This window comes from Agelaius tricolor, unplaced genomic scaffold (genome assembly GCF_023055355.1).
Source record: "Agelaius tricolor isolate 1412-34295 unplaced genomic scaffold, bAgeTri1.0.p SCAF_2, whole genome shotgun sequence".
In the NCBI taxonomy this organism is placed as follows: Eukaryota; Metazoa; Chordata; class Aves; order Passeriformes; family Icteridae; genus Agelaius; species Agelaius tricolor.
Genome location: NW_027269262.1, coordinates 72970974 through 72997622, shown reverse-complemented (window position 1 = coordinate 72997622; position 26649 = coordinate 72970974). Strand labels below are relative to the sequence as shown.

Genomic DNA, 26649 nt, shown 5'->3' with positions numbered 1-26649 from the left:
TGAAGTCAGGCTCTTTTCAGTGGTGCCCAGTGACAGGAACAGAGGCAATGGGCACACTCTCAAACACAGGAGGTTCCCTCTAAACAGCAGGAAACTTTTTACTGTGAGTGTGACTAAGCACTGGAACAGGTTACCCAGGGAAGTTGTGGAGTCTCCCTCCTTGAAAACCATGCAGAAATGGCCTTGGGCAGCCAACTCTAGATGGCCTTTCTTTAACAGGCTGGTTGGGCCAGGTGACCTCCAGAGGTCCATTCTAACATCAACCATTCAATGATTCTGTATTAGTAGAATTTACAACTCCATACAACAAAATTAGGTGCATTTTACATCAATTTGAATAAATCATGGGTGGTTTGTTTTAGCTGACTTGTCCATATTTAAAGTTTGAATATCATCCCAAAATAAACAAATTCTAAAATATATCACTACTAAAGAATAAGTAAGTTAGTTATCTGTCTGAACAACAAAAGGCAAGTGTGTGTTCCTAAGGAGGTAAAATCACTAGCTTTAGTTCTTGAAAAATTAGTGGCTGAGGTCCCTGCTGACTGAAAGCTAGGCAGTGTTATTCCAGTTTACAAAAAGGGCATGAGGGAAGACCCAGGAATCTATGCATATGTTAGTCTAATCTCAGTTTCTATAAAACTGATGGAGACCATCATACTAGGTACTACTGAAAGGCTTCGAAAGAACAATGAGATCATCAGGCACTGTCAACATGGGTTCACAGAGAGAAATCCTGTCTAATTTGATACCTTTCTATGATGAGGTCACCCATCCACTGGTTTTTAGTTAAGTAAGGCTTACTTACCTCATGGCATCCTTCTGCAAGATGAGCAGACACACAGTGAGCTGGAGGCTGAAGGGCAGGGCTCAAAGGGTTGTAGTGAATGGAGCTACATCTGGCTGGTGACCTGTCACCAGTGATGTACCCTCAATTCTAGGGCTAATTTTGTTCACTACTTTTATCAATAATCTGGATGCAGGAATTGAATGCACCATTAGTAAAGTTTGCTGAGGATACCAAAGTGGGAGATGCTGTTTGAACGAAAAGTCTTGCAGAGGGATTTGGACAGAATGGAGCACTGGGCAATGATGAACAGGATGAAACTGAACAAGCTTGAATGACAGATTTTACATCTGGGATAGGTAACACAGGGACAAGCATAAATTGAGAGAGTAATGGCTCAAGAGCAGCCCTGCAGGAAGGGATCTGTGTGTGCTGGTCAGCAGCAGGCTCAGCAGGAGCCAGCAATGCACCCTGGCAGCCCAGAGGACAAATCCCTTCCTGGGGTGCATCAAACTCAGCATCCCCAGCTGGTGACAGAGGTGACTGCCCTGCTGTACAGCCTTGGTGCAGCCTCTCCTTGAGCTCTGTGTGCTGCTCTGGGCCCCACAGCTGAAGAATGAGGGTAAAGGATGAGAATGTGCCCAGAGGAGGGGAAATAATGATTTTTTTTTAACGTGATAAAAAATAGCATACAGTTCTTCTTTACAGCATAGAGACTAGCTGACACACAAACTAATGCAAACCTGATGGAATTTGTGGAAATAAACAGAGGACACTTTTATAGCCTACCAATTGTTGGAAGTAACAAGGGACCAAAGTACATAAAAACAGATCCAAAGCTCCTACAACTATTCATTTATTCACAAAACCACAAATAAACTCTTAAAATCCACATCAAAACGCTTCCTAATTATGTCTCTTCCCTTCTTTAAATCAGAATCTGTCCTCATAAGCATGGTTAAAAGTCGCTCTCTAGGTAGTGCAGTGTCTGTGTCCCTACAAGCAACTTTCAACATACAAACAGCTAAGTACAGAACCAGACCATTACATGCTTTGTCACAGCAGACAACTTGCCATCTACTCAATACCCAGTACTCTCTAGTTCTAGAAGTAGTTTGATATTGACAGACATGCAATGCCATTGATAATCACCACACAGAACAATTAAAAGAAACAAAACTATTTCATATTAATATAAAACTATGTTCCAGTCAATGCAGCTATCCTGATCTAGATGTATGATTCTGACACTATTCTATTCCTGATCAATCTGTATGGGCAGTATTTTTCCTAAACAAGTTGGTCAATTTTATTCTGAGATTTTCCATGCACAGCATCATTCTTCCATCAGCACAGCTCTATACCTTGCACCTTAGTATAATCTCACAGTCATAATCTTTCTGCTTCATTTTTGATTTCTGTTAACATGAAGATCCTCACTTAAACCCTTGTGGAACATTTATCTCTTTGGTATCTTAGGCTAGTTCTAATCCTGCATGCTGTCCCTTTAACAGGTTGGTGCTACCCTCTAAATAAGAGTCAGCCATGGAAAGCTTCTAATCCTTCACCATCAAAACCACATGCAGATTATATTAAAAAGAATGTGAATGATAAAGGTGAACAACTCTACAGCCTACATAAAATACATTAGACATGAGGACAATCTTAAAAATCAAAATCTGGAGCAAAGCAGCAAATTCTAGTGTTCCACATCTATTAGGAGACTATAACAGACATCTAATTCACATATTTATATCTAACTGGCTATGGATGCCACACACAAGGGAGAATGAGGGTTTATCCAGTCCATCACACACCACCTAATCCATGCAGCTGTTGGGACAACTCATCCACAGGTTCTCTTGCACACATTCTCCTTCCTGAGGCCCCTCTAAAGGGGTCTGGGTCAGCTGAATTGTTTTAACTGACTAAGTCCATTCCCAGCTGCTCTTTTTACACTAATACATGCACATTAAATCTGATGCTTCCAGGAAGTATCAGATTACTGCATCTAAACACTCTGATTAGATTGAACACATTGGGTAGATCCACTCTCATGGCAAATAAAGGAGCCATTCTTCCACCAGAAGCTATGAAGCTCAAATATTTCACATCCTATCATCATCACACACCTCTCTCCTATTCTTCATTTACACAAAGACAAGGCTGGACTAAGAAAAAACCTAAGATTCAGGAGAGAAGGGCAAATAAGCTGGGAAGAAGAGATGACAGTTCCCACAATACCCTTCCCATTTGTAATATTTGACATCTCACTTAGGAAGTAGGCAGCAATCTTCAGGGAGAAAAAGAGTTGTTACAGTTCTAGCCTGAAGGAAGTTGCCACTACCTGTTACAAACTACACTGTCCTGAAATTGCTTTCCCTGAGCCTCCCTTTCAGGGAGTTAGACCCTTTTTTGAGCAGATGTATATGCTATGAGTAAATATAGTGCTCTTCAAACAAAATCACAGCCTCTGTCTTGGAGTAAAGTACCAAATCATGGCATTACTTAGGACAACAAGGTTTGGTCTAAGTCTGCCAGATAATCTTCACTTAATCCTAACTATCTAAGGAGACACCTCAATATTACAGTAATGGACAGAGTAAGAACTCACTGCCATAAGACCCAAGCTGCACATAAAATCATACAGAAAATATGCTGCAATAAATATAACTACAAACATTCACTGTACAGGTGATCATCAGTGTTAGTATTCTTAAGATTTGTTTTTCACTACATAATCCCAGTAACATAAATTTAACAATATTTCATTAATGTAATATGCAAGAGACCTCATCTTCTCTTTCCTTTAAATTAGCATTTTTGTACTGGATTATTAAAGGTAGTGCTAACACATCAGTCTTCTATGTGTAGTTTGAAAATTACTACAGCCTAGCAGCAGCATAAATTTACCTAAAACATGGTAAAGTGGCTCATAGGAAAAACTATTACAGGAAATCTCATGCTTAACATTAGCTAACATTAATACATAGACACAGGCAGATCAAGAACTGATCAGAATATGAAAGCCAGACTCTTCAGCCCTTCATTACCTAGTCCCAGCATCCTAGAAGATATCTATGAAGTACTGAGCCAGATGTTGAGCACAACCTTAGAAGTAAAGCAGAAAAGTACAGAACCCCTTTAGCACTGCACTAAGTGCAGATTTTAACTATGATTCAGTAGCACATGATTTGGCAATGCTACACAGAGCTGTGATCAGCACCAATGTAGTTAGTTTGGTTGTGCAAAGTCCTCTTCTGACAAGAATAAGGTCAAGAACTGCATTGGAAGCCCTTAACACAGGTCTGCTAAAACAATACAACTGTATGCCTTTCTAACAGGAAGCACCTATCTGAGTTGCCACTGTTTAAAACCAACTTTACCATCATAGAGAACACATCTGCTAACAGCTCACTTGGCTCACAAGCTACACACCTGCTCAAACCATCCCCACTGGGTCTCACAGCATCACCAAGAGAGACCTTGTACAATCTTATAAGCCAACAAAGAACTGGCTGAGCATAAAGGGCAACCTCCTAGAAGTATGAAAACAGTCTTTCCTGGCAGGCGAGGTAAGTAAATACAGCAGAAGGCCATCTTGAACAAAGAGAGAGATGAGAACTCATAACTGAGCTGAAGCACAGAAAATAAGGCATGCAAAGCACAAAAACAGATTACTAAAGATAAATAAAGAAGCACTGCCTGGATAGTAAAGAGCTGAATTACAAAGGCCAAGAATAGGGTGGACTTGCATCTGGAGAGCAAAACAGAAGACAGGAAGAGGAGGGAGGGAGGAAGGGGAGGGAGGGAGGGAAGAAGGGGAGGGAGGGAGGGGAGGGAGGGAGGGAGGGGAGGGAGGGAGGGACTTTCTGTTGAGTGGTCAGTCTGTTAACAAGCTATGCAGAAATCTCCCAAACATGTTCCTTGCATCAGTCTTTAGCAGGGTTTCTCTGAGTCTCAGTTGTCTCTGCCTAGTAGCAAAATGGAACAAGTTAGGAATTACTCTAGTAAATTGGACAAATACAAGTCCATGAGAACAGATAAGATACATCCAAAGGTGCCAAGAAGCTGGCTAATGTCAACTCAAGGCTACCTCTTATCAACTTTAAAAGATTACAGCAATGAGGGTGTCCCTTACAACACCATCATCTTCAAAATGGGCAAAAAGAAGGACCTGAGCAACTACAGGCTGATCAGCTCATTCTCAGACCCCAAGGTATTATGGGGTAAATCCACAAAGAAGCTAATTTTGTTTGTGTTTTTAGACACAAACAATAAAAAAGTGACTGGGAACAGCCAGCCAAGTTAACCAGAAGGAAATGATGCTAAATTAACCTGGTCACTTTCTTATGAGGGTGAAGAGAAAGCTGAGGATGTCATTGTGTCTGACTTTACCAAGGCTGCTGGCAGCCTCCAATCTATGTTTTTAACTAAATCTGGGGAATCATGGAGAAGATGTAGAGAAACAACCAGCTGGACTGCCAGGCTCAGCAGTGGTTCAACATGTAACCAAGAGCCAGCTCTAAGCAATATTCTCAGAGACTGATCATAGGGTGAATAGTCCCAACATCTTGATCAACAACCTGAACAATGAGGACAAACACACCCCATCGTGGTTTGTGGACGACATGAAACAAGGTGGAAACAGCCAATACACTACAGACAGGGCAGGGCTGCCATGTAAAGGGATCTCAACAAGCTGGAAGAATTAGCTTGACAACAAATACAGTAGTTCAACAACGGCAGAGTCCCACACCAGGAGAGAACCACCCCATGCCATGAGCAGTAGGGACTGAGAATCCACGTGGCAGGGAACATTCCTCCAGAAAAGGTTTTGGGTGGCCCCAGAAGACAAGCTGAACATCAGTCAGCAACATCAGCAATACACCCTAAACATAGACTGGCCTTCATTAGGAAAGCACAGTCAAATCAAGTAAAAATCCCCCTCTATTTAGCATTTGTGAACACAAATCTGGAGCACAGTACCCTGTTCCAGGCTGCTATAAAAGAAAGGCTGACATATTGGAGAGTCCAGCTAGAACTGGACTATGAGGGGCTAGAACAAACCAAAACAATCATCACTGAGCATACAAGAAGAAATGAAAGTTCTCGGGGCTAGAGAAAGAGACTGTTGAGTCTCACACTTTTCAGATTGTTAAAACTGATCTGAACAAGGTCCTAAATACCAACTGGACTTCCTTTCTTGGAAAAGTAGATTCACCTAGCTGACTTCCAGAGGTCTCTTTCAAATTAAAATTATCACTTATTCCAAATCAGTGGTACACTGTTCACCTCTTTCCTTACCACCTCTAAAACAGACATCCAAATTCAAAACAGTAGCCTTTCTTTTACCTGCAGTTTTTCGACATTTCATCTGCTTCCTCACCACAATAATATATAGCAATAAACCCACCTAAACTTTAAAGACTCTTTTATTGTAAAATAAAATACACATGGAAGACCATAATGAAACTTGGCTCAACTCCTTGAATGGAGACAAATTTTATTGCCCAAATTACAACTTCATATGCAGAGAGGTTGACTCAAACTGGAAATACATTAAAAATTCAGCTGATATTTCTGTCTCTCCAACGCAAACAATGATGGGGTTCTTTTGAGAGGAAGGAGCAGTGTGGGAAGGCAATAAGGTTAAACTTCCACTCCTTACTACAATAGGAATAAGATTATGTGTGTTTTGTGATGCAAGTTATATACAGGGTACCAGTAGATGACGGATGAAACATTCATTTAAACAGCTACCTTTTATTGCAAGATTTTATTATAAATTTCTTCATATTCTATGTTTACACAGTCATTTCATTGTCTGAGCAACTTAAAACTGGCACTAACTGAAAATTATTTACAAGACGGGAAAAAAGCTGCTGCTTGCATTGAATAATTCTAACAATTTTTATTTGAAAAATTATTTGAGTGACTGACTTCAAACCACAGATGCAACTTCTGCTATTCTCCCAGAAGTTCCACAGATTTTCTGAAACACGGGTGACGAAGCAAAGGAAATCTGTTGACTGTGCAACTAACCAGACTGTTCAGATCAGAAAAAATATGAAAATCCTACCTCCTCCTAAACATACCATAGCATTGCAGCATTGCTCATCTTTTAGCAGTGACCTGACAGCAAAGAGATCAGTAGCAAATATAAACATTGTGAAACCCAGGAAATACAACCATTAGAACTGAGGTAGTATTGTAAACTTTCTTCCAAGAAGTACATTTTTTAAAAGGAAGGTAGTTATATGATGCTGAGCATTTTAGTATTACATGGCTAGTTTTAAGACAGCCCATAAAATGAACTGCAACATTTTATGCACCTGTAGGAAATCACAGAAATATAGAAATCATCCAGGAATCAAATTCTTCTTAGAACTGACTGGTAGATGTTCATGTCACAAGTTAATAACAGTATTTCTTTTAATGGAAAGAGGAAGGTCAGATAAAGTTTGGGGAGAGATAATTCTGTCTTCAGAGCAATTGTTATAGTATTTTACAAAGAAACACAGGACTTCAGAGGATGTATAATTTAATAGCATATTAGTCCTCACTGAGTGAGCATGATCTGCTAACACTGTAGAAAAAGGGGAAGAGAGGACAGTTAGCGTATCCCAAAGCACATTTACCAGAGGATGCTGCATAGCCAATCTTTGTTTTGAAACTTCCCCATTTCTGAATGCTTTTGGTCAACTGTAGTTGCATGTAATACATACATAGTTATTTTGGAAATGGATGAATACTGGTGTAGCTCAAGTTTCTTTTTCTTTCATAAAAATTAGCCAACACATAACTTGCATCTTATTTCTGGCACACAAAGATTTTTCAGCTCAGGGAAAAAAATAATTTTCATGAGCAAACTTCCAAGCAGATAAACACAGTTTAATGCAACACTGAAAGAAAGATCTATCATTCTGAGAGTCAGACAGTATTTTTAAGGAACTTACAATGCTACTCTAAAGAACTAAGGAAAAATAATTCCCAGCATTTATATAGCAGTAAATCATTCAGAGCAATAGTAAGGATTTTATTAGACAAGCACTGAATAATCTCAGCATTGCATTGCAGAAGCTAGTATAAGCTAACCTGCTTTGTAAGGCTAAACACAGAACAAGGCAACCAGGACATTTGTGATCAAGTTCTTTCCTCCTTTTCCTCAACCTGCAAAGTAGTTTAAGAATGTTGGCCTAAAGCTCAGTCTCTGAAGAGTAACACAGCTGATTAGCCCATTGAGTCAATTCATCACCTGAAAGGCCCACTGACAGAACATGGTCAGCAGCACAGCCAGGGCTTGTCCATGGACATCAAGATGAGATAAGCAAGTGAGCCAGTGCAGAAGGAATTTCAACCTTTGTGTATGGACTGTCTGGGTATTAATTAATCCACGTGGGTTCAACTGAGGAAGTGATACTGCGATAGATGCTATGGCCCTAGACAGCTGCTTTACAGCTAATAACCACATGAACTTTAGTGAAGCAAAGGCCTACAAATTGGAAATATTTTAACTGTGAAATTACTGAGAAACATGACTGCTTAAAACTGCAAAACAACATCCTTATGAGCAAAATGCCTTTAGTCCAGATAACAAAAGATTTACCCTGGAGCCCCATGGTAATATACAGAGAAAGAAAATCCAGCAGGACATTTAAATACAGCATCCAGGGATTTGGATACACTATTCACTCGAATTAGTGGAGCTTAAACACACAGAAAAAAAGTAATTAGCTAAGAAAACATGGCAGAAGCTAATCATTAGGAGTACATGAGGCATTTCATATGTAAAAAGTGGCATGTAAAGGAAATAATTTCAGATACAAAATGAACAATCTCTGGGCCCAACTGCACAGCGATCCACTCCTACACTCGTGACTTAAAATACTGACCAAGTAAGACAGGTTTGTCTGATAACCCTACAATATAGCCACTACCTGGTATGTTTCAGTCAGCTGAATTTGGTCCCCAAAGAGTCAGGATTAGAATGACTTAGTAATCATGATCAGTGGATGAGCAAATGCACCCTCAATAATTATTAGAGAGACAAGGATGGTTGTCTGTAAATACTCTCCCCTATGTTAAGGGCAACCAGTGAGTGTTGCTTCACACTGTAATTATCTCATCTATTGACACTGAAAGTCAGTCTCTGACATGCTCTTCCTTCCCTTTCCACAGTGCTCATTCCTTGCATCAGATGAAGCCACTGCACTGCCACAGTAAGTCCAGAGTTAGCTCATGAGGGGTGGGGAGGACAGAACAGAGAGGAAGTTTCCCCATTCTATCATCAAGCTTATCGAAGATCACCCTGCAGCCACAGACAATCGCTGCATCTGAGGCATGGAAAAGGCAGGAGGAACACACCAATCAGGTTGGAGGACAGCAGCAGAACTGCCCTTCCTGGCAGCAGCCCACAGTCTGAATGCATAAGATACATGTACCTCCCAAACCAGTCTCTGAGAAAAGCAGACAAAACTAGATCTAAGCTTTGCTGCCCAGGACTGATGAACACCACACCCTGGATGAGCTAACAAGCACCATGGATTTGCTGAAGTGCTGCTAATCTGCCTGGCACATTAGAAGACTCCAGCAGAATCGAGGGGTCCATTTAACTTCAAATTAATGGCTCAGGCCTCTTGGACATGAACCTGCTCTTGCTAAGCTGAAAACTTCTCCATATGAATGGGCTCCAAACAGTCACTAAAAATTACCCTAACTTTGGATTCTGTTTCCCTCGGTTTTCTTTCCACTAGAACAGTGGAAAAAAGCCCAGTGTTGCTCGCTTTCTAGACAAACACAATTTTTGAAAAACAGAAACCACTAAAACAGAAGATGATTAATAAATTCTTAGTTTTAGAGACAAGCAACAAAGGCAAACACATATTAACGTTTCCTCTCCAAACAGGAGAAGAAATCCACCTTCTCCTATGACCTGACTTAATAATCATCCTAAAATAATTTAGGTTGGAAGAGATCTTTAAGATCAAGTCCAAATGATAATCCTAATGGCCATTGCACTAAAGGGTTCTTACTTCAACTCTCTTTATTTCTTTTCCTTAAATATGAGAAGCAGGAAATAAAGGAAACAAACTTTTCCTTGGCCCAACCACAGTCTTCATTTGACAATTTAAGAAAGTTACAGAATACATAACTCTATGTGTCTGACTATATTCAGTAAATATTCTGCTAAAATAAGAAACAACTCTCTCCTTGTTTGCAAGTATATATCTTTATTTTCTTATTACAAAACTATTTCTTATTTCCATTTAATGAATGAATAAATAAATAAATAAAATGTAAGGTCATCAACAGAATGCTCAAGTACTTTAAGCAGCCTCATTCCAGTAATAGTCACAAGCTTCCCACCACACAGTCTGAGTGATCAGGCCACTGTTCCACAAAGAGCAAGAGCATTCAAACACATCCAAAGCCTCTGCCTAAACATTCCAAAACTTGCAAGACAGAGGCATAGCAAGAGAGAAATTAAGGAGTTTGCTTTGCTTATTTTTTTTTTTATAGGCACTAGAACATTCCCTATTCTACACTAGAATGAAAATTCTGTCCAGCCTGGTAACCTTCCTGAATATAAGTACATGCCAAGTAAACTGTCATAGTTCTCTGCTGTGTCTTCCCAGAGATCTGAAGCACACGGACTTCCTGCTGCAGTCATTACCCATTTGAGTGCACAGTCATTTTTTCCTGGTCTTATTTAGCTGCCTTTTGAAAATCAACTCTCAGCACCTACACAAACTTCTGCAACTATACAGTGACCCTCATCATCATGTGCAAAGAAAAAAATTTTTACTTTGCATCTACTGTGACAAGTGAGCTCTTGTTTTGTAATAAGCAGTAAGATACCCATATTTTACTTTCTTGGTGCTACACCTGGTTTTCAAAACCTTTCACCATGTTTCTCCCTCCAGGTACCTCTTCTCATCACAGAAATATTCAAATGCATCTGACTATCTGCTTCTAGAGAAATAGTCTTTACTTCTGATCACCCTTGTTACCTTCTTTAACTTCCATAGTTTTGTTGTGTCCTTGGTATCACTGTAACCTCTGACAACCACTTTACTTATTCATCTATTTCTGAAAGTTAAGCTCAAGCACTCATGAACCTCAATATAAAGGCTTTGCCTTCCTCACCAAGCCAAATTTATTTCTTCACATTTAGTTGTGCTTATTTTCTCAGTACCACAAAGCCTTGCAAGTCTTTGCCAGTTTCCACTGCTAGGAATACAACCTCTGTCACCAGTATTTCTACCCTCTTTGTGAAACAGGATAGCACAGATCCATTTCGTAGGCCAAAACACCCTCTTTCTTATATTTGAAACAATCACCCACCTGTGACAGAACTTCCCACTTACTCCAGATTACAGCTGTATTTGCTTGAAGACCTCTGGTGTGGAAGTCTGTCCATAAACCTTTCAGCACATCCAACCAACTTTACATCAGCCAGCATTAACTGTGTCCTTACCAACTCCTTCCCAGATCTCTTCTAGCCATGCACTCCATGACTTGCCTTTAAAAAAGCTTTATCATTGGTATCCATGCATTTACTGATTATTCTGTGTCTTAAAACAGAATTCATGCTATTTAATCATATGGACCTTAACAGCAGTAGAAGACATAGTTTGTCTGATCATCAGTATGCATTTGCTCCTAGACTCCAATATCCCTTCCCCTCAAATCTTTAATTCATCTACTATGTCAATATCCTACAACAGATCTAAGAAAAACTAGATAGCCCAATTTTATATAAGTACACACACACATTCATTTGGACACCTTTTTTAAAATAAAAATGCAAGCACTTTCTATCAATGCACAAACAAGTTTGCTCCTTTTTTTCTTTTCTTAAATTCTGTTTTAAATGGATTATGGTTTGTTTTGGTTTTTTAAATTCTCAAGTAGCTTGTGCCATTTCTTACAAGAGCTACTGATCCTTGGATAACATACAACAGCAAGAACACCAATTTTGAAGATTGCAGAACTCCAGCAATCTCACATTGGTTTTGTCTTTTCATCACTTCAACATCACAGCAGCCCCAACACAATCCACCTTCTCCAAAGGGGCTCCCTTTAGTCTCGACATCACCACAACTTCCTGATAAACCTGATTCCATTTTCTTTTATGTCTTGTTTTCTAAACATTGCTTTTCTCTCCTTTACTTTCCCCCTCTGCTCCCAAGTAAGGTGCAAGGAACATCTCAAGGAGTGTTTACAAAATGTGAAGCCCAGCAAGTAGTGTCACCTCAGGGTACCTACTGGTAAAAAGAATACCTCATGTTACAGCTTATTACTGAAAACAATGGACTCAAAGGAATTCAAAGCTGCTTGACACCAACAACAAAACACTTTTCAGAGAAGCTGTTTCTTCATGCGAACTAACAATACCTGCTTCCTACAGGCTTCCTCTATATTATTGCTGTTGTAAGTCCATGAAGACACTTCCATACAACCCTCATTTTGGTTTTCTCTCACATTCCTTAGTTGGCATCTTTTCCCCTCTCATTCCTTGAGTAATACCAGTTATTTCTCATGCTCCCTAACCACTGAGTGAGAGCAAGACAGTTATACACCTGTTTCCAAACTATACAGCTACTAAGTGGCTGCTGACAGACTGTAAGGTGGAAGGAGTAGGGGAAAGAAGCCACAATTTTGCCTTCTACAAAGCAGTAACTTTTTAAGAAATTCCCAAGATCTTTGTGTTTCAAAATGTATTTGCTTCTGCTGGTAACCAGCCCAGAGAGGAATGCACAATGACAGTCAAACTGCATGAGCTTTTTTCCTGGGAAGCAAGGCACAGATAGGCCCCTTGGCATCAGCCAAGATCTTGTCTTGTAACTCCAGCTTTTATTCTGGCTTCCAAACTTAATTCACAAGTTGATTTTATGAACTGCTATCTATATTTTTTAAAAAAACAACTCACCGTTTTATTACGCAGTCTAATTATGTCCGAAACAGAGCCAGCTCCACAGTATTCCATAACAATCCATAGATCTGTGTTCTTAAAGTAGCTGCCATAGTACTTGACAACATAAGGACTAAATGGAAAAAAAAAGGTTAAATAGATGAATTCTTAGTAGAAGACAAAAAAAAAAAAATCACCAGCACACCTGTTGTTAAAAACTGTTTGACATAGCTAAAGAGAAAATGCAACCAAATACATTTTAAATTTGTAACTAGCTTAACTAATGCCCTTTTAGAGTAAATTATGATTACTTAATAAAATTATAAAGGCAATACTATGTATCTAAGTTTACCACAATCTTCAAATACAGACCAAGTTTTCCCAAACATCAGTCATCTGATAAAAAGCTTTGTTTTTCCCTCCTCTAAGACCTCTCTTGAATGCTTCTCTTCTTAGAAAGGCTGCCTTGTTTTCTTCTCTCCAGAGCAAAATCACATGGAAACTCAACCATGTTTTCCCAGTTTTGCAAGAATGAATTTATTTCAAGGACAGAACTAGACTTTCTTATTAAAGAGAATCTAGTGCTGGTTTGAAGCCTGCTGGATTTGCAAATTCTTTTCATACTCAAGCATCTCATGAGAAGTGATAGTATTGTCACAAACAGAAGGTACTGCTTTGCTACTCATCAGTTTGTCACTTAACATAATGCTTCCTTGGAGTCACTTGCATAAGAAAGACAGATAGACATGTGGTAAACATATAAAGAATCATCCTTCAGAAGTTATTAGATGGTGTATTTAGGGAAATACAAGACTGAAGGTTTGGGGTGGGGTTTTTGGCAGGAACTGAAACAAAGAAGGCTACAGTTTGATTGTCATCTATCACCCACAAAGTCAGGAAGTGAGATACTGAGATATCAGACAGTGGTTTCTCATCAGAACACCTATATTATGGGGTAGAATCAAACACCATTTTGTTTTTACAAAAAGACAGGTCAACACTATCAAAAACTACTTCATTTAAGAGCAACTGTTAGCACTAAATGAATTTACCTTTTCAGAAGGAAAGGTGGGTCAGTCTCCTCCTAACTAGTCTAAACGTCCACCATTTACAAGCATGACACACTGATCTTGCTCCTTATAAATTCATGAAGTAAGGAAGGCTGTATTACTTCTAAAGAAAACCCACTGATTTTTGTGACCATCTCTTACCAGATTTACACTATGCCAGGATTCCCAGCAACAATTGGGTATTATTATCAATCAGGACAAGATGATCTTCTCAAAACATCAAGTGCTGCGAAATCTCAAAACACTGTTCATATTTGCCTAAAGACTGACACTAATAAGTTTGATTTTGAAGTTGTAGCCCAAAACTCCATAGACAACAGAAATAGCAAAGTAATTTCTGCATCCTTGCATTAAGGCTTCCTCTTTTACAAGACCTGCAATCATAAAATCTGTGAACAACTGTAAGGTAACAAGCCACCAGCACTTTCACAAGACTGCTCACATTTTGAAAGGGATGCTCTCACAGGGAAATGGCAGCCAAGAAAATATTCTTCTGGAACTTAACTGCTAGCCATTCATCTTCTGCTAGAAATATCTTTATCAATCTTCTGAAACAGGCAGACAGAATTTCACAAAGCCCAAGACATTTAAAGGAAACAGTAACCTTTAGCCTTAAGAGTGCAAGTAAAGTGAAGCAAGCACGGAGAATTCTAAGCAGAGGCCAGTATTTCCTCTTTCAACAGTTTTTGTTATGTACACTATTTGTACTTCCTTCAATCCAAAGTAAGGAGAGAAGGAGATCGACAAAGTGGTTCCTTTAATTAAAAAAGTCTATGTTGGACAATTTACTTTCCATGAAAAAGTTGGCAGCTGCTTATATTTCAGCTATTTTCACAAGTAGAAATACATTTTCACATAGATTCTTAGAAAGGGAACAGAAATGTCATACCTACCTGTCACATTGTTGCATTATAGAGATTTCTTTAATTATTTCTTGAAGATCTGACTCCACAGGGACCTGTTTAATTGCTACAACTTGTCCAGATTCTTTGTGTATTGCTTTAAACACGCTACCATAAGACCTAAAAACGAGACAATTTTTTTAAAAAACAAGGCAAACTGCTCCTGATTTCCATTATGCACAAAAAGCCACAGAAGCCATATGTTCATGCAGAAGTGTGAGCATTTTTCAGGCTGCAAAAAGATCAGTTCTACCAAGACCTCAGGAAAGACAGAAGAATGTTTTGTCAAGACAGCAGAAATTTTTGTCAAGATTTAAGAGTTTCTAATTCCATTACAGGTGCAAGTACATTTGCTGCGTTAACAAACAACAGACATCAAAAATGCATAAATATATAATGGAAAGTGTAGAAATCTACCAATGCATGCATTTGCTTTAGTAGTAAAACTTGTCTGTAGAGGCATTTACAGTCACTCTCTCTGTAACTCAATATTCCAACATATGCTTTATGTATTGTTTCCCTCTGATCCTATGCCCCTGTAAATAGCTGTACTTACCCTTCACCAAGCTTCTCCAGAACATCAAAGACTTCTTCAGGCTGCTTAGTTAAACTATCTTCACTTAGCTTTTTCAGTTTGCTAAAAGAAAGACAAAAGTTATTTATTTTTGGGGGGGAGAAAGAACTCCAGCAAATTTTCACACAAGCAAGCAGACAGAATAAATTATTACAAAGAAAAATATACTCCAATGAAAATAAAATACTTAATGTGTAACAGCAATCAAATTTTAATTCATCTTATATGATAGTTGGTTAAGTTATGACATTTTTTGTCACTATCACTTTCCCATTAATGTTTGCTCAATTCAACGCAGCATGGGACCAATTCATTCTTCAAACTACTTCCTTTGCTGAAATAGAAACAGACAAAGAATGCAGGAAAGTTTACCTTCCCTCAAAAAACAGCATGTAAACACATGCCCCGTACTGCTTAGGGGATGCCACACTGCTCTCTATTTATAAACCAATCCTTCACCCACATGAAGTACTCAGTTTCTAAATTGTACCCCTCATCAGCCAGTGAATGACATCATTAAAAGCAGAATTCTGAAGTCAAGATGATTCTGGGAGTATATGGGAGCACTTCCCAGGTAGCAGCAGAAGACTGAAATTCCAAAAGCTGAGTACTGTAAGAGCTGTTGGGGCAGCTTCTCTTGCATCTCAGTAAACGCACACAGGGACAGGATGCAACGAAATCTCTAATTACATAACACCACCGTATTTGCCCTTAGTTCTCTCTCATACAATCTCAAATCACTCAGTAACACCCTATGATTTCTTCCAGCACTTTGAACTCCCTTTTACCACCATTTGTTAGCCTTTACAAGCAGTCCTAGCCTTTCCCTGGTCTCTAGCATTGCCAGCTCTCCAGGCCTCCAGACTCCTGGCAAATCTCAAAACACAACTCGGCTGCAAGCTTGCACTAGAGCTAACACTGAACACAGCACAGGAAAATATAACCACACACACATTGCACCAGGGATGGGGGGCTGCAACATGTAAATCCTTCACCGTAAAGTTCTAGGGAATTCTGCTGCAAGACTGAAGTAACAAGTTGACTCCTACATGACAGCCTTCTTCTAATAAAGTAGAAGATGAGCTGAAGAAAAGCTGGTGCTGTAGTGTTAAATATAGCCAATGTATTCCATATGCAGGAGGAGGAAAAGGGGAATGAAAAAAGGAAACTTTGAAGAACAGCAGATCATTAAGAACTTATGGAAAGTAAGTTATCCCACAATACTTTCTAGAAACAAATATGGAACGGGGGAAGGAAGAAGGGCATGGACAGAAAAGATTGACAAGTCTTAATAGTGGAAGAACAGTGATCTGAAAAAAAAAAACCCTTCATATTAGGAGATGCAATTCTGTGATAGACAAAATCAATAAAAATTAACGTGAGTGACCAATGAGGGAACTCATGAGTCAAAATAGATTTGTAATTGCCAACCATCGAAGTAAAAACAAAGAATTTAAAGTAATTGTAAAAGCACACAAGTCATACGGATTGGTGTTAAACAAGGGTGCACACATTTATACATCAAGGAACAATTTCACAGATGTAGTAATTACATGAACACAAAAAGCATCCACAATCAGTAAGAGAAGGTGGACTAACTACAATAAAGACCATGCAGTTTGCTACAGCAAACAGTCAAGAAGCTGGAAAGCCTGTGTGTTTAGGGAAAATAAAACTCTTCACAGCAAAGATAAGGCACAACTCATCAACATGGAGAAAAACAGCAAAAAAATTCAAATGAAAACAACTAAATAATGTCTGCAAAACTGCCCTACAAGAACAAAACTGTTTTCTTTTTCCCTCTCTCTGCTGGCTAGACACTAGAAAGTGGAAAGACAGAACTTATACTTTGCAGAGAAGCATATATTTCATTACTGAAAAAACATATGTTGAGACAAATCAAAGAGGAAAAAATATTTTGCTGGTAGGTATTAAGGTAATAAATCATTCATTTTGTTTCTTTGTTCCAAATTTTTTCCTCTCTGAACAGAATATATGCAGCCTTAAAGACTGCATTCAAGAATAACTTGCTGCCATCATCCCCTTCTTGCCACCAAAAAACCCCATGCACAGTATGTTTATAATATAAGCAGAGCCTTGAAAAATAAAAAGCATAACCTTTAGCTGAGTCTCTCAGTCAAAGAGCTGTGTAACAAAAGACGTACTAAACAGAAAAGCAGAGGGCCTGAACTTTTTAGCAAGAAAAGAGAAAGTATACAGCACCCCTGACTGGAGATGCCCACAAAGAGAACACTTCCACCTGCTCATTAACACCTGCTAAAATGAGAAAGAAAAAAAAAACGAAAAATGCATACCAAAAGGGTTCCAACAGCACCATTAATGGCAAAGCATTGTGAGTGTTTGAGAAGAGTTAGTGAAACAATCACTAACAGCCATAAACTGATCAAAACCAACATCATCGTCAAATAACCTTATCTGGAGTACTTGAGAAGCAACCAGGAGATTAAAAAAAAATAAGCATTCTGTAGTTTTAAAATTATTTTCATATTATCCAACCCTGACACACACGTTACAGTACCAAATCACACTTAACACTAAGGCAGCTTAATACAAAGCCTATTTCCAGTGAGAAAGGTACTGGCCTCAGGAATGTCATCACCAAGTACCCTGCTCAAAGCACCTCCCACTCCTTCACAAGCACTGTATCAGTTCAGATGCTGGGTCCGGTGTTCAAGTGGTAGCATCAACACCACAGGTCTTTGAACCATAGAAAAACCCTAATGACTCAGACATTCTAATGATTTCTGTTTCGGGATGTTTCAATAGAATATTCAGTTCCTGGAACTCCAGAACACCACGCGACACATCCTGAAGGGCTGCAGTGAAGACAGCACTTATGAAAACTCTGGGAGAAACGAGGAAGAAGGTGGTGACTGGTGTAACTGGCTGCAAAGCACCAGCAGCATACAAGAGGAGACCAGAAATAGTATCTTGTTGGTTAAAAGCAAGCAACAATCCTGGGACAGAGAAACACATCTAAGACTTCAGCATCAGCTCTTACTGGCAGGGGGAAGGGGGCAAGGTGAAGAGGGGGCAGGAGGCAAAAATGAAGAGACAAAGGGTACAAGAGCAATAGGAGAGAAGGACAGAATGTGTCTCACTCCTCTCTCCCTCATTGAGCCTCTACTTTCATAACACAAGCATTTAAAACAGAACAAATAAATCAGTAAATCCAGGCACTGCTTTACTCTGACCAAAGGATGCAAGTGCCATATGTGTGTGTGAGATATAGATCTCCATATATGAGAAAGTCCAAAGGAGATGCAAAGAAGGTGAGTATAAAACCTGGACAGAAAGTTGTTCTGGGTTATTTTTTTTCTCTAGAATCTAAAGTATGAGGTGGTGGTTATGAGCTATTTTAGAGGTCTTCCAGAAGGGAAGCTGTTCCTTAAATCAGAAGGACTAAGCAAACTACACTTCTGGGAAAGACCTGTGAAAATTATTTTCTTGTTCCAAGAAGGTTTGACTTTCCACATAACATCTAGTCTCTTAACAAGGAAAATACATCCTAGCAGATAATTATACTTTTATAAATCCAGTTTATATGAGAAAACATTAGTTCCTAGTCTGACCAGAATCTTATTTGCCATTGAGTACATCAGCAAAATTCTAGCAAAGGAAAACCTAAGAGGCACTCAATCCCAGCACAAAGAAAAATCTGAACTGCAACATGAAAGAGCAAGAGATTTCCTCCCCAAAAATGAAAGAAAAAGTATGACTACAGTACTCCACAGTCATTTTATATAGATTTCACAAAATAAATTGGTGGTATGCTATAGAGGTAGGGATAAAAAAAGTCCCTGAAAGTTCAAAAATAAAAATAAAGCTGGAATAAAGAATAGAAAGCCATCAATTACTGTCATGAGTTACAAAAACCTGGACAGCCACTCCAAGAAACATGAATAAATGTGGTTTATTGTGCAGAAGAACTAGCACATTGAAACATTTAAAAAGAATGGCTGGGATCAATTATACTGATATATTAAAAGAGAAGGCAGCAGGAGAAATCACTGCAGTCATCTGAAGTAGAGGCAGCACGTGGAAGCCTTGAGACATTTGCTCTGCTTCACAGCACTCACACAAGGAGAAGCAAGATGAAGACAGTTAACACCATTGTGCTGTGTACTTACATTTAGCCTTCTGCCAGTAAAGCCCAAACATTTTTGTCCCATCATTTTCAGGAGGAACTTGACAACTGCCAACGTGTCCACCGACACAAACATTAAAAACAATTTTTTCACAAACAGTTCATATTCTAAGAACAAGTTCTTCCTCTTCTCACAAAACTTGAAACGTTGTGCTTTTCAGTGAACATTAAACTCAAGTTTTTTAAGAAAGGACTGGAAAACCTTCATTAACACTCCCCATGCCTGTTAAGCAGCCTTTCATTTGGCAGCAGCATGCAGGAGATAGGCATGATTAAAAACTAACTACTTGAGAAAATTCTGTCTATAACTACTTTGTTTTTCCCTTGTGTGTAACCTGTATCCTCACATGTGAGCTTGCCAACGATATAGAAAAACTAAACAATAACAACAAACAAAAATTACAACACTAAGAGGCAAATTTTGTAACTATTTCAAGAGCGAATCTTTCTAGTGAGAGAAAAAAACTATAGAGCACATCTAAAGTACAGTTAAAGATTCAAGATGCAAGAAAACACTGTGTCAACTACTGCACAAATTGTTCAGCATAAAATCAGAACATCTACTCTAAATTATTTCTAAAATAGAAAGTATTCTGAAAAGAACTCTTCCTTAAAAGTCTTTTGTTACTGTTGCAGTGCAGTGCAGCGTTAGTCAAGGGAAAAACTGAATTATTTTGACAGCACCTCCATTGAAAAGTCACAATGGCCTAGAATGTCATTTGGGCATCATCATTGCTGCTTTCTGGGCTGTATTACAGATTTATGCAACAGACAATTGCATTGTGTCCTTCTCTACAAGGAAGTGGAGATAAAAGTGCCCTATACCTGTAAGGCAACACTGGGATTCTAGGACATCCCTGCAGCTTTTTAGTGTACATATGAAATTCTTGCTACCTGTAAACAGATGCACCACAGATATGATACCAAGAGATCCCTCTCAGTAACTGCTCCTGGGAACAACAGGCACCAAAGCAAAGAATTCTGGTGTTCACATCTGTTTTGCCAAGTAAACATGGTCCATTTCACAGCACTACCGCATCTAAGGACAGCACCAAAAACTCAGTCCACAAAAAATAATCTGCATCTCTTCTGGACTTGCAGAAAAAGGGGGTAGCCTAGAATAGTTGGGAATACCAACAATTGGGAAACTGTACAAAACTGCCAATAAAGGAGATATTACGCACAGCCATAAAAAACTTGCTTCTAATCTTAAGAAATAACATGAGTTAATATCTTGCAAAAAACTGAGTACAGATTTTCCCTTCCACTAAAGAAACAAATCTGAGTTCTCATCACGAATTTCCAGAAATAAGCTTCAAAACCCATGTGGAATATAAAAACATGCCAGAGTTTAGACATTCCCAAATCTAGTTCTTTCTGACCTAATCCAAAAATTTAAAAATCTCTTAGTTTCAGTTATGCCAGCCACATACCTCCAGCTAGGCAATAAAGTTACAGCAAATGCCACATCCACCCCAAAACATTTGGCAGGTTATGCTAACTTCACAGTTTATTTTCTGTCCTGCGATACCACCAGTTCCCAAGGTTTCCACTGCTGCTGGTGACATTGATTACTCCCCAGACATTTCCATTTCTTTTCCTAAATTTTTGCTGGTGCCTCTCCTACTTCCTTTACTTGAGCCATGCAGCACTGTCAGCCTGAAAGTACAGTGTAGGCCTGTCCCTTCTTACCCCACTGCCTGCTAAAACCACCCTAGACAGTAACTACAAACCAATCAATTTTCAAAGTTTTCCACAGTAGGTACTGTCACTTGATGTGTTATTGGAGAAGTCCTCAGATGTTTAAGACTACATTCTTTTTAAGTCCTATCATCCTACAGGAAGCTGCTTTTAAAGAATTTTTTCTGAATGGGGAATGTACAGGTCTTAAAGATGAATGCAAAAACTGATATCCTTTATTACAAATTTATATTGTGTAGTCCCTAGATTTTTTCATTATCAGGAAGTAAAACTAATATCAGAGCTCAAAGACAGTAAATACATATGTCAACCAAATAATTACATTCTGTACACGACACAACTACAGTCTGTGTATTGTACAACTATATCTCATTCCAATAGAAATATATGATTAAACTTAAATTTAACACAAAGCAAAATTGTTTTATGCACTAAGAAGTCAAATGATAAATTATTTTTAAAAACGAGCACAGTAATTAATATAACCTGATAGCCTATATATTTGAGAAAATACATCTACTGTGGGAATATTCCTGGGTTTTGCCTCTTCCCACTCCCTGATTTGCAATTGCAACTATGCAACGCCCACCCCCACAAGCATCCATCCCTCCAGCAGCAGAGCACAAGGACACTTTCCAACGTGAAAAGAGAACGACTCATGTGTGCTCCTGCCACAGACCTGAAACATCGAGTGAGGGACCCTCAGGGCAGGGGACTCTGCTCGGCGACCAAGTTTCCCTCACTTCATGTTAAAATTGTTGTGAAACTCAAGCAGCCCCCAAGGGTTCGCCTCCGTCGGGGCATTTACTGGAGGCTGTATTTCGGGGCATCCACCCTACAGAAGACTCTTCTCCACGTGACAGAGCCCTCCGGCCGCTAATCAAAGCTCAGCACCGTCCCTGTCCCACCGCCTCTTCAGACACCCCGGCACCGAGGCCTCATCCTGGCCGTGCCACTGCTCCCGGGCGGCGAAGGGGCCGCCGCGAAGGGTCCTTACCTCTTGGGCGCTGTCTGCTCCATGCCGTCGCCGCCGCGGCCCCCCGGGGCCGGTGACCGAGCCCCCGGGCCCCGCCGAACCCGCACAGCTCCGGAGCGACCTCACCGCTCCTCAATGCGAGGCCCACGCTCCCCACGGCTGCACTCCGGCTGCCGCCACTACCGCTACCTCCGGCCGCGGCGGGGGCCCGCCCCTCCGCGCCGCTGATTGGCTACAGCCGTGGTACAGCCAGCGCTGATAGAGTGGTGTGGATGTCGCTCAGAGCGGCGGTGGCAAGAAAGCCCCGCCCACCGCGAGACAAGCGGGCGCTGCCGCGCCGGCGGCAGGGGAAGATCATGGAGGCCGCGGTGTTGCCGAGCTCCCGGCGTGCCCCGCGCGGCCACGGCCCGCGGGGCACGCCGGGAGTTGTAGTCCTCCCGCGGAACCCGCCCCGCCCGCGGGGCTTTCCTGTGAGCCGGGCCGTACGCACCGGCACCCCCGCGGCACCGTTCCGCCCCCCCGCCTCGTCCACCGGCCGTGGGCGCTGCGCCATCGGGCAAGGGTAGCCCAGGGCAGCACCGCCGCCTAAGGGAGGCTCTTCCCCCGCGGCCACCCCGTGGCCTCGGGGCAGCGCTGCCGGGCGGGCGAGCCTTTCACCCGCGTGTGCGCGCCGGGCGAGGCAGCGGCGCTCAGCCCCTCCTCAGAAGGTCAAGGGCGTGTGGGCAGCCGGCTGCAGAGCAGGGCTGAGGGAAAGCTTGGGGTCAGTCACGGCAGGACGGCCGAGCTGCTCCCCGCAGCCGCCTCGGGACACGAGAAAGCTGCTGAGGTGAAAGGTGCCGGCTCTTGGGTGCGTGGTGCCAAAGCACACAAGTTACCCTGCGAAGCTGGGGAAGCTGTCACGTAATTATTCAAGCAGCAGGTCTCAGGCTCCAGAGCACCATGTGACAGCTGCAATTTCACCACCTTACAATTTCGACTTTCTGCTGTTTATGTGCTTGAATCTGATGGATCCAAGTAGATCCAATACAAGAACAGTTTAAATGCTCAAGCCAATTTCTATATCCTTTCCTGACAGTAGGTTTATTTGCCTAACTAATGGAAGTTCAAGTTAGTAAAACACCTAGGCAAGTTCCATATAAACACTGAGATGCCCACGTTCCACTTCAAACTGATTTTAGATGTGCAAGTATTACACTCCCACTTCATAGAAAAATCTGCACTCCATACCTAATTTTGCCTCTTTGATGTGCATTAGCAAGGGAATTCGGAATGACTGCAGTCCTACTGTTGTGCAAGTCCTCTACTTTGTCTGAGTCAATCCAACCCAGTTGACTCACTGCAGTTGGGCCAAATGCACAATGGCAATATTGAATGAACCCACAAAACAAATCACACACCACCATATGACCTTTTAGGTTTCTTTGTTTTTCTGAGTCATGGAAAAACTGCAATGGAACATCTTCCTTTGCACAACAGATTAATGCAGAGCTCTTCCAAGCATCATCCCACAAGCCACAGTGGCTCACCAGCAGTGCTGCCAGATGTGTCCATAGCATAAACAGCAGCTTGTAGGATATGCCAAAAGAAAAACCAAAAACACCCAGGAAAAGGAGCCAGCAGATGCCTGAGATGGAGTATGGTATGAGTGCCTCAGAAAGTGGTGAGAAGGAATCCCACAAGATGTCTCATTTTCCAGTTCAAGGACAGCTGAGGTCAAGCAGATAGCAAATGCCATGTGGCCAGTGTCCAGCTTTGTTCTGCAGGGTATTTGGCTATAGCCACTGACCAATTATTATTTACAGTTCACCAATTTCACCTAATGAAGGGAAGTCTGACATCTCTATTTGGCTTTAATACTCCTGGAATGCAGAGGTTGTCTCCACACCCTTTAACACAAATATTTAAGGCAGTATTTTGTCCAGGTTATTTCAGAGGAGGCGGGTTTTGCTCCCACATCTCAAACCAAAGGTGCCACAGACTACACATTAAAGCAAGGAAAAGGATTCTTAAAAATAAAATACAGGTACTATATTATGTTTGTAACAGCAATACAAAGAAACAGAGCCAAGAAGTGCTCCCTCTCCCCCTTCACACATATATTTCATTTTCTGGAAGAACTTAGGTTAAACAGTCTAATCTGCCACTTATACCTTTCCCTTAAACAACAGTTGACAGGAACAAAAGAAAATTTTTCCAAGCAAAAATAGCACATTTAGAAATTTTCTTGTTTCATTTGAAACTATTTAATACCACAATCCCCACTTCAAAAAAATACCCTGACTCCTCAGTAACTGAAGAAGATGGAGCAGGACTGTCCTCCATCTATGCCACTGAAGAAAGAAAAGGGTGTAAATAACTCAAGATGTCTGAAAGAGGAGAAGTTAGGTAGCCTGGCTTTATTATATAGTGGGGCAGACAGTGCCAAAAAAAAGTATGGACTAATTCCATGCCTCTCTCACAGAAATTTAAGTTGTATCTTGTGCAATTGCCAGAAAGCTTTCTAAGTACATTTAAACTGAAAATAAAACAACAGTGGGATAACACATATACCACGGTATTTTTCAAGACCACTTTATTCATCTCTTATAATTTCTAGTAGTATTTTTAGTCAATGACATTGGAATAAATAACACTCTCTCACCTTTCCCCTGTGACATGAATTTGAGAACCATGCTGTGAAATACAGCACTGATTTGGTATTCATTACAATACTGTACCTAGCCACTGGCAAAGAAGAAACTTTGAAAGGGAAAACAGATTCCCTCTGTTCTCCTACCTCATTCAGAGTTCCCACTTAAGAGAAGTCTAGATGTTCTGGAGGCATGAATATACTATGAGATTGCTGGTGTCTAGACAAGATGGAGATGAGGAAGTTGCAGACATTCTACATGAGTATTCCCATGATTTCTTCCAACAACAGGTCTAACACTAGAAGGCAGCTGAGTAAGAAAAGGCTTAATGTAGCCCAATCCTAAAAATGTAGGAGCAAACTAACTGAATTACTCTTTTTCTTCTGAAGTATTTTATCCATTTTACAGATTTATCTGCCTGAATTAGGACTCCTCTGCAGAACTGGCATCAACATCAAATACAATTCCTTAGACCAAAGAATGGATGAAGACCATACTTAGTTTTTGAGTACTATAATTATTTTATATTATAATACAGTTTTGTAAACAGACAATATATATTATAATTACTTATACTGAAATGAAATCAGGAATCATGATGGCATGGAAAACTATTAGGTGCTTATAAACACACACAAAAGAAGTTTCAAGGTCCTAAAAATATGAACAAAAAAAGTCCTAAGATATCAGTCCTGTCTCAGTTTTATATAGTTTGTAATAAAACTAAGAAGAATAAAAATTACTTGAGAAGCTCATGTCTGCATTTCTAACAGAATCTAATGTTGGGATTTAAATTACAAATATATACTTCAAAGTCATTCATAAACATCATGAAAATAAATTACCTCTGTTTTAGCAGGGACCTTATCTCATTCCTTTGATAGCAAATAAAAGCACATTTACTTCAGAAGGTATTCGATCAGGCTCATTTAAACAAAGTTCATTGTAATGAATACATGATGCTACTGTAAAACAGCAGAACTGATAAATAGTGTGTGTTTTCCAAGAGATACTTGTCATGAACACTCCCCAAAGAAAATACTCCTAGTCCTTCATCATGTCTGTGATGCTTTTCACAAGCCAGCTTTTTCCCATGTGCTTTCTACCCTTTCACCATGGTAGCTCCCATTTCTTTCACACAGACAGGGTCCTCTGTGCTCTCTCCCTTGATATGGAATTATCATCCCACAGTAGTTCCATTCACCTTCTTAGCTCACCAAAACCAACAAAATCCATACAGACCCCCAAGCACGCTCCCAGCTCGATCTTCCTTAAACCCTCCCCATCCCTGGTGTCTCTCCATGCCTGGGCCCACTCTGGCATTTCCCCAGGGAGTTCCAAAGGGGCTATGTCTCCATTACACCTGCAGATTAGCTCACAGGAAAAGGCATTTGGCTCACAGGAGAAGCTGCAGGCCAGTCCACAGTGTGGTCCCAAACCCATGTAAGGTCAGAATTTCCCTTATTTTTCCTTTGCCCTGTGGTAAACTGCCCCACAAGCAGGGCATTCTTTCTCCTTTACCCTTGAGTTTTGTAAAAATAGGAATTTACTGTAATTACAGACCTCCAACTTTTCATAAAACATGTTTAAGACTAGTAAGGTAAGTCACAAATGATTGTGAAGGGGAGAAAGACAGGGGATGGCAGGCAAGCACAAAGATGGAATGAATGCAGGAGCCTGCTTTCTGTGGAATCCAATTCATAAATTCAGTAGATAAATAGTCAACAACAACACATTTGCATCTCTCTCCCTGTGACTGCCTGATAGTGATCTGGTATGCCAAAAGTTAAGGAAAGGCCTTGAATGAAATACCAGCTTGTTTATACAGAAGATAAGGAAAACTGACTTCTGCCTGTATTTTCTTCCTACCTATCATGTCTAATGTGAAGTACCCTTGAAGACTTATCTAAGAATTTGTTATGCT

General features: G+C 40.3%; 1 protein-coding gene across 1 annotated transcript in view; it reads right to left on the bottom strand.

Moving 5' to 3' along the window:
• STK3 (serine/threonine kinase 3) overlaps positions 1-22382 on the bottom strand; it is a 126923-nt gene extending 104541 nt beyond the window's left edge. The window contains exons 1-4 of the mRNA XM_071421529.1: positions 22117-22382; positions 15233-15313; positions 14668-14796; positions 12723-12837 (exon numbers count right to left, since the gene is read on the bottom strand). Of these exons, the coding sequence (XP_071277630.1) occupies positions 12723-12837; positions 14668-14796; positions 15233-15313; positions 22117-22139 (348 nt within the window). The 5' untranslated portion in view covers positions 22140-22382. The remainder of the gene's footprint in view (positions 1-12722; positions 12838-14667; positions 14797-15232; positions 15314-22116) is intronic.
• Positions 22383-26649: the final 4267 nt, after the last annotated feature.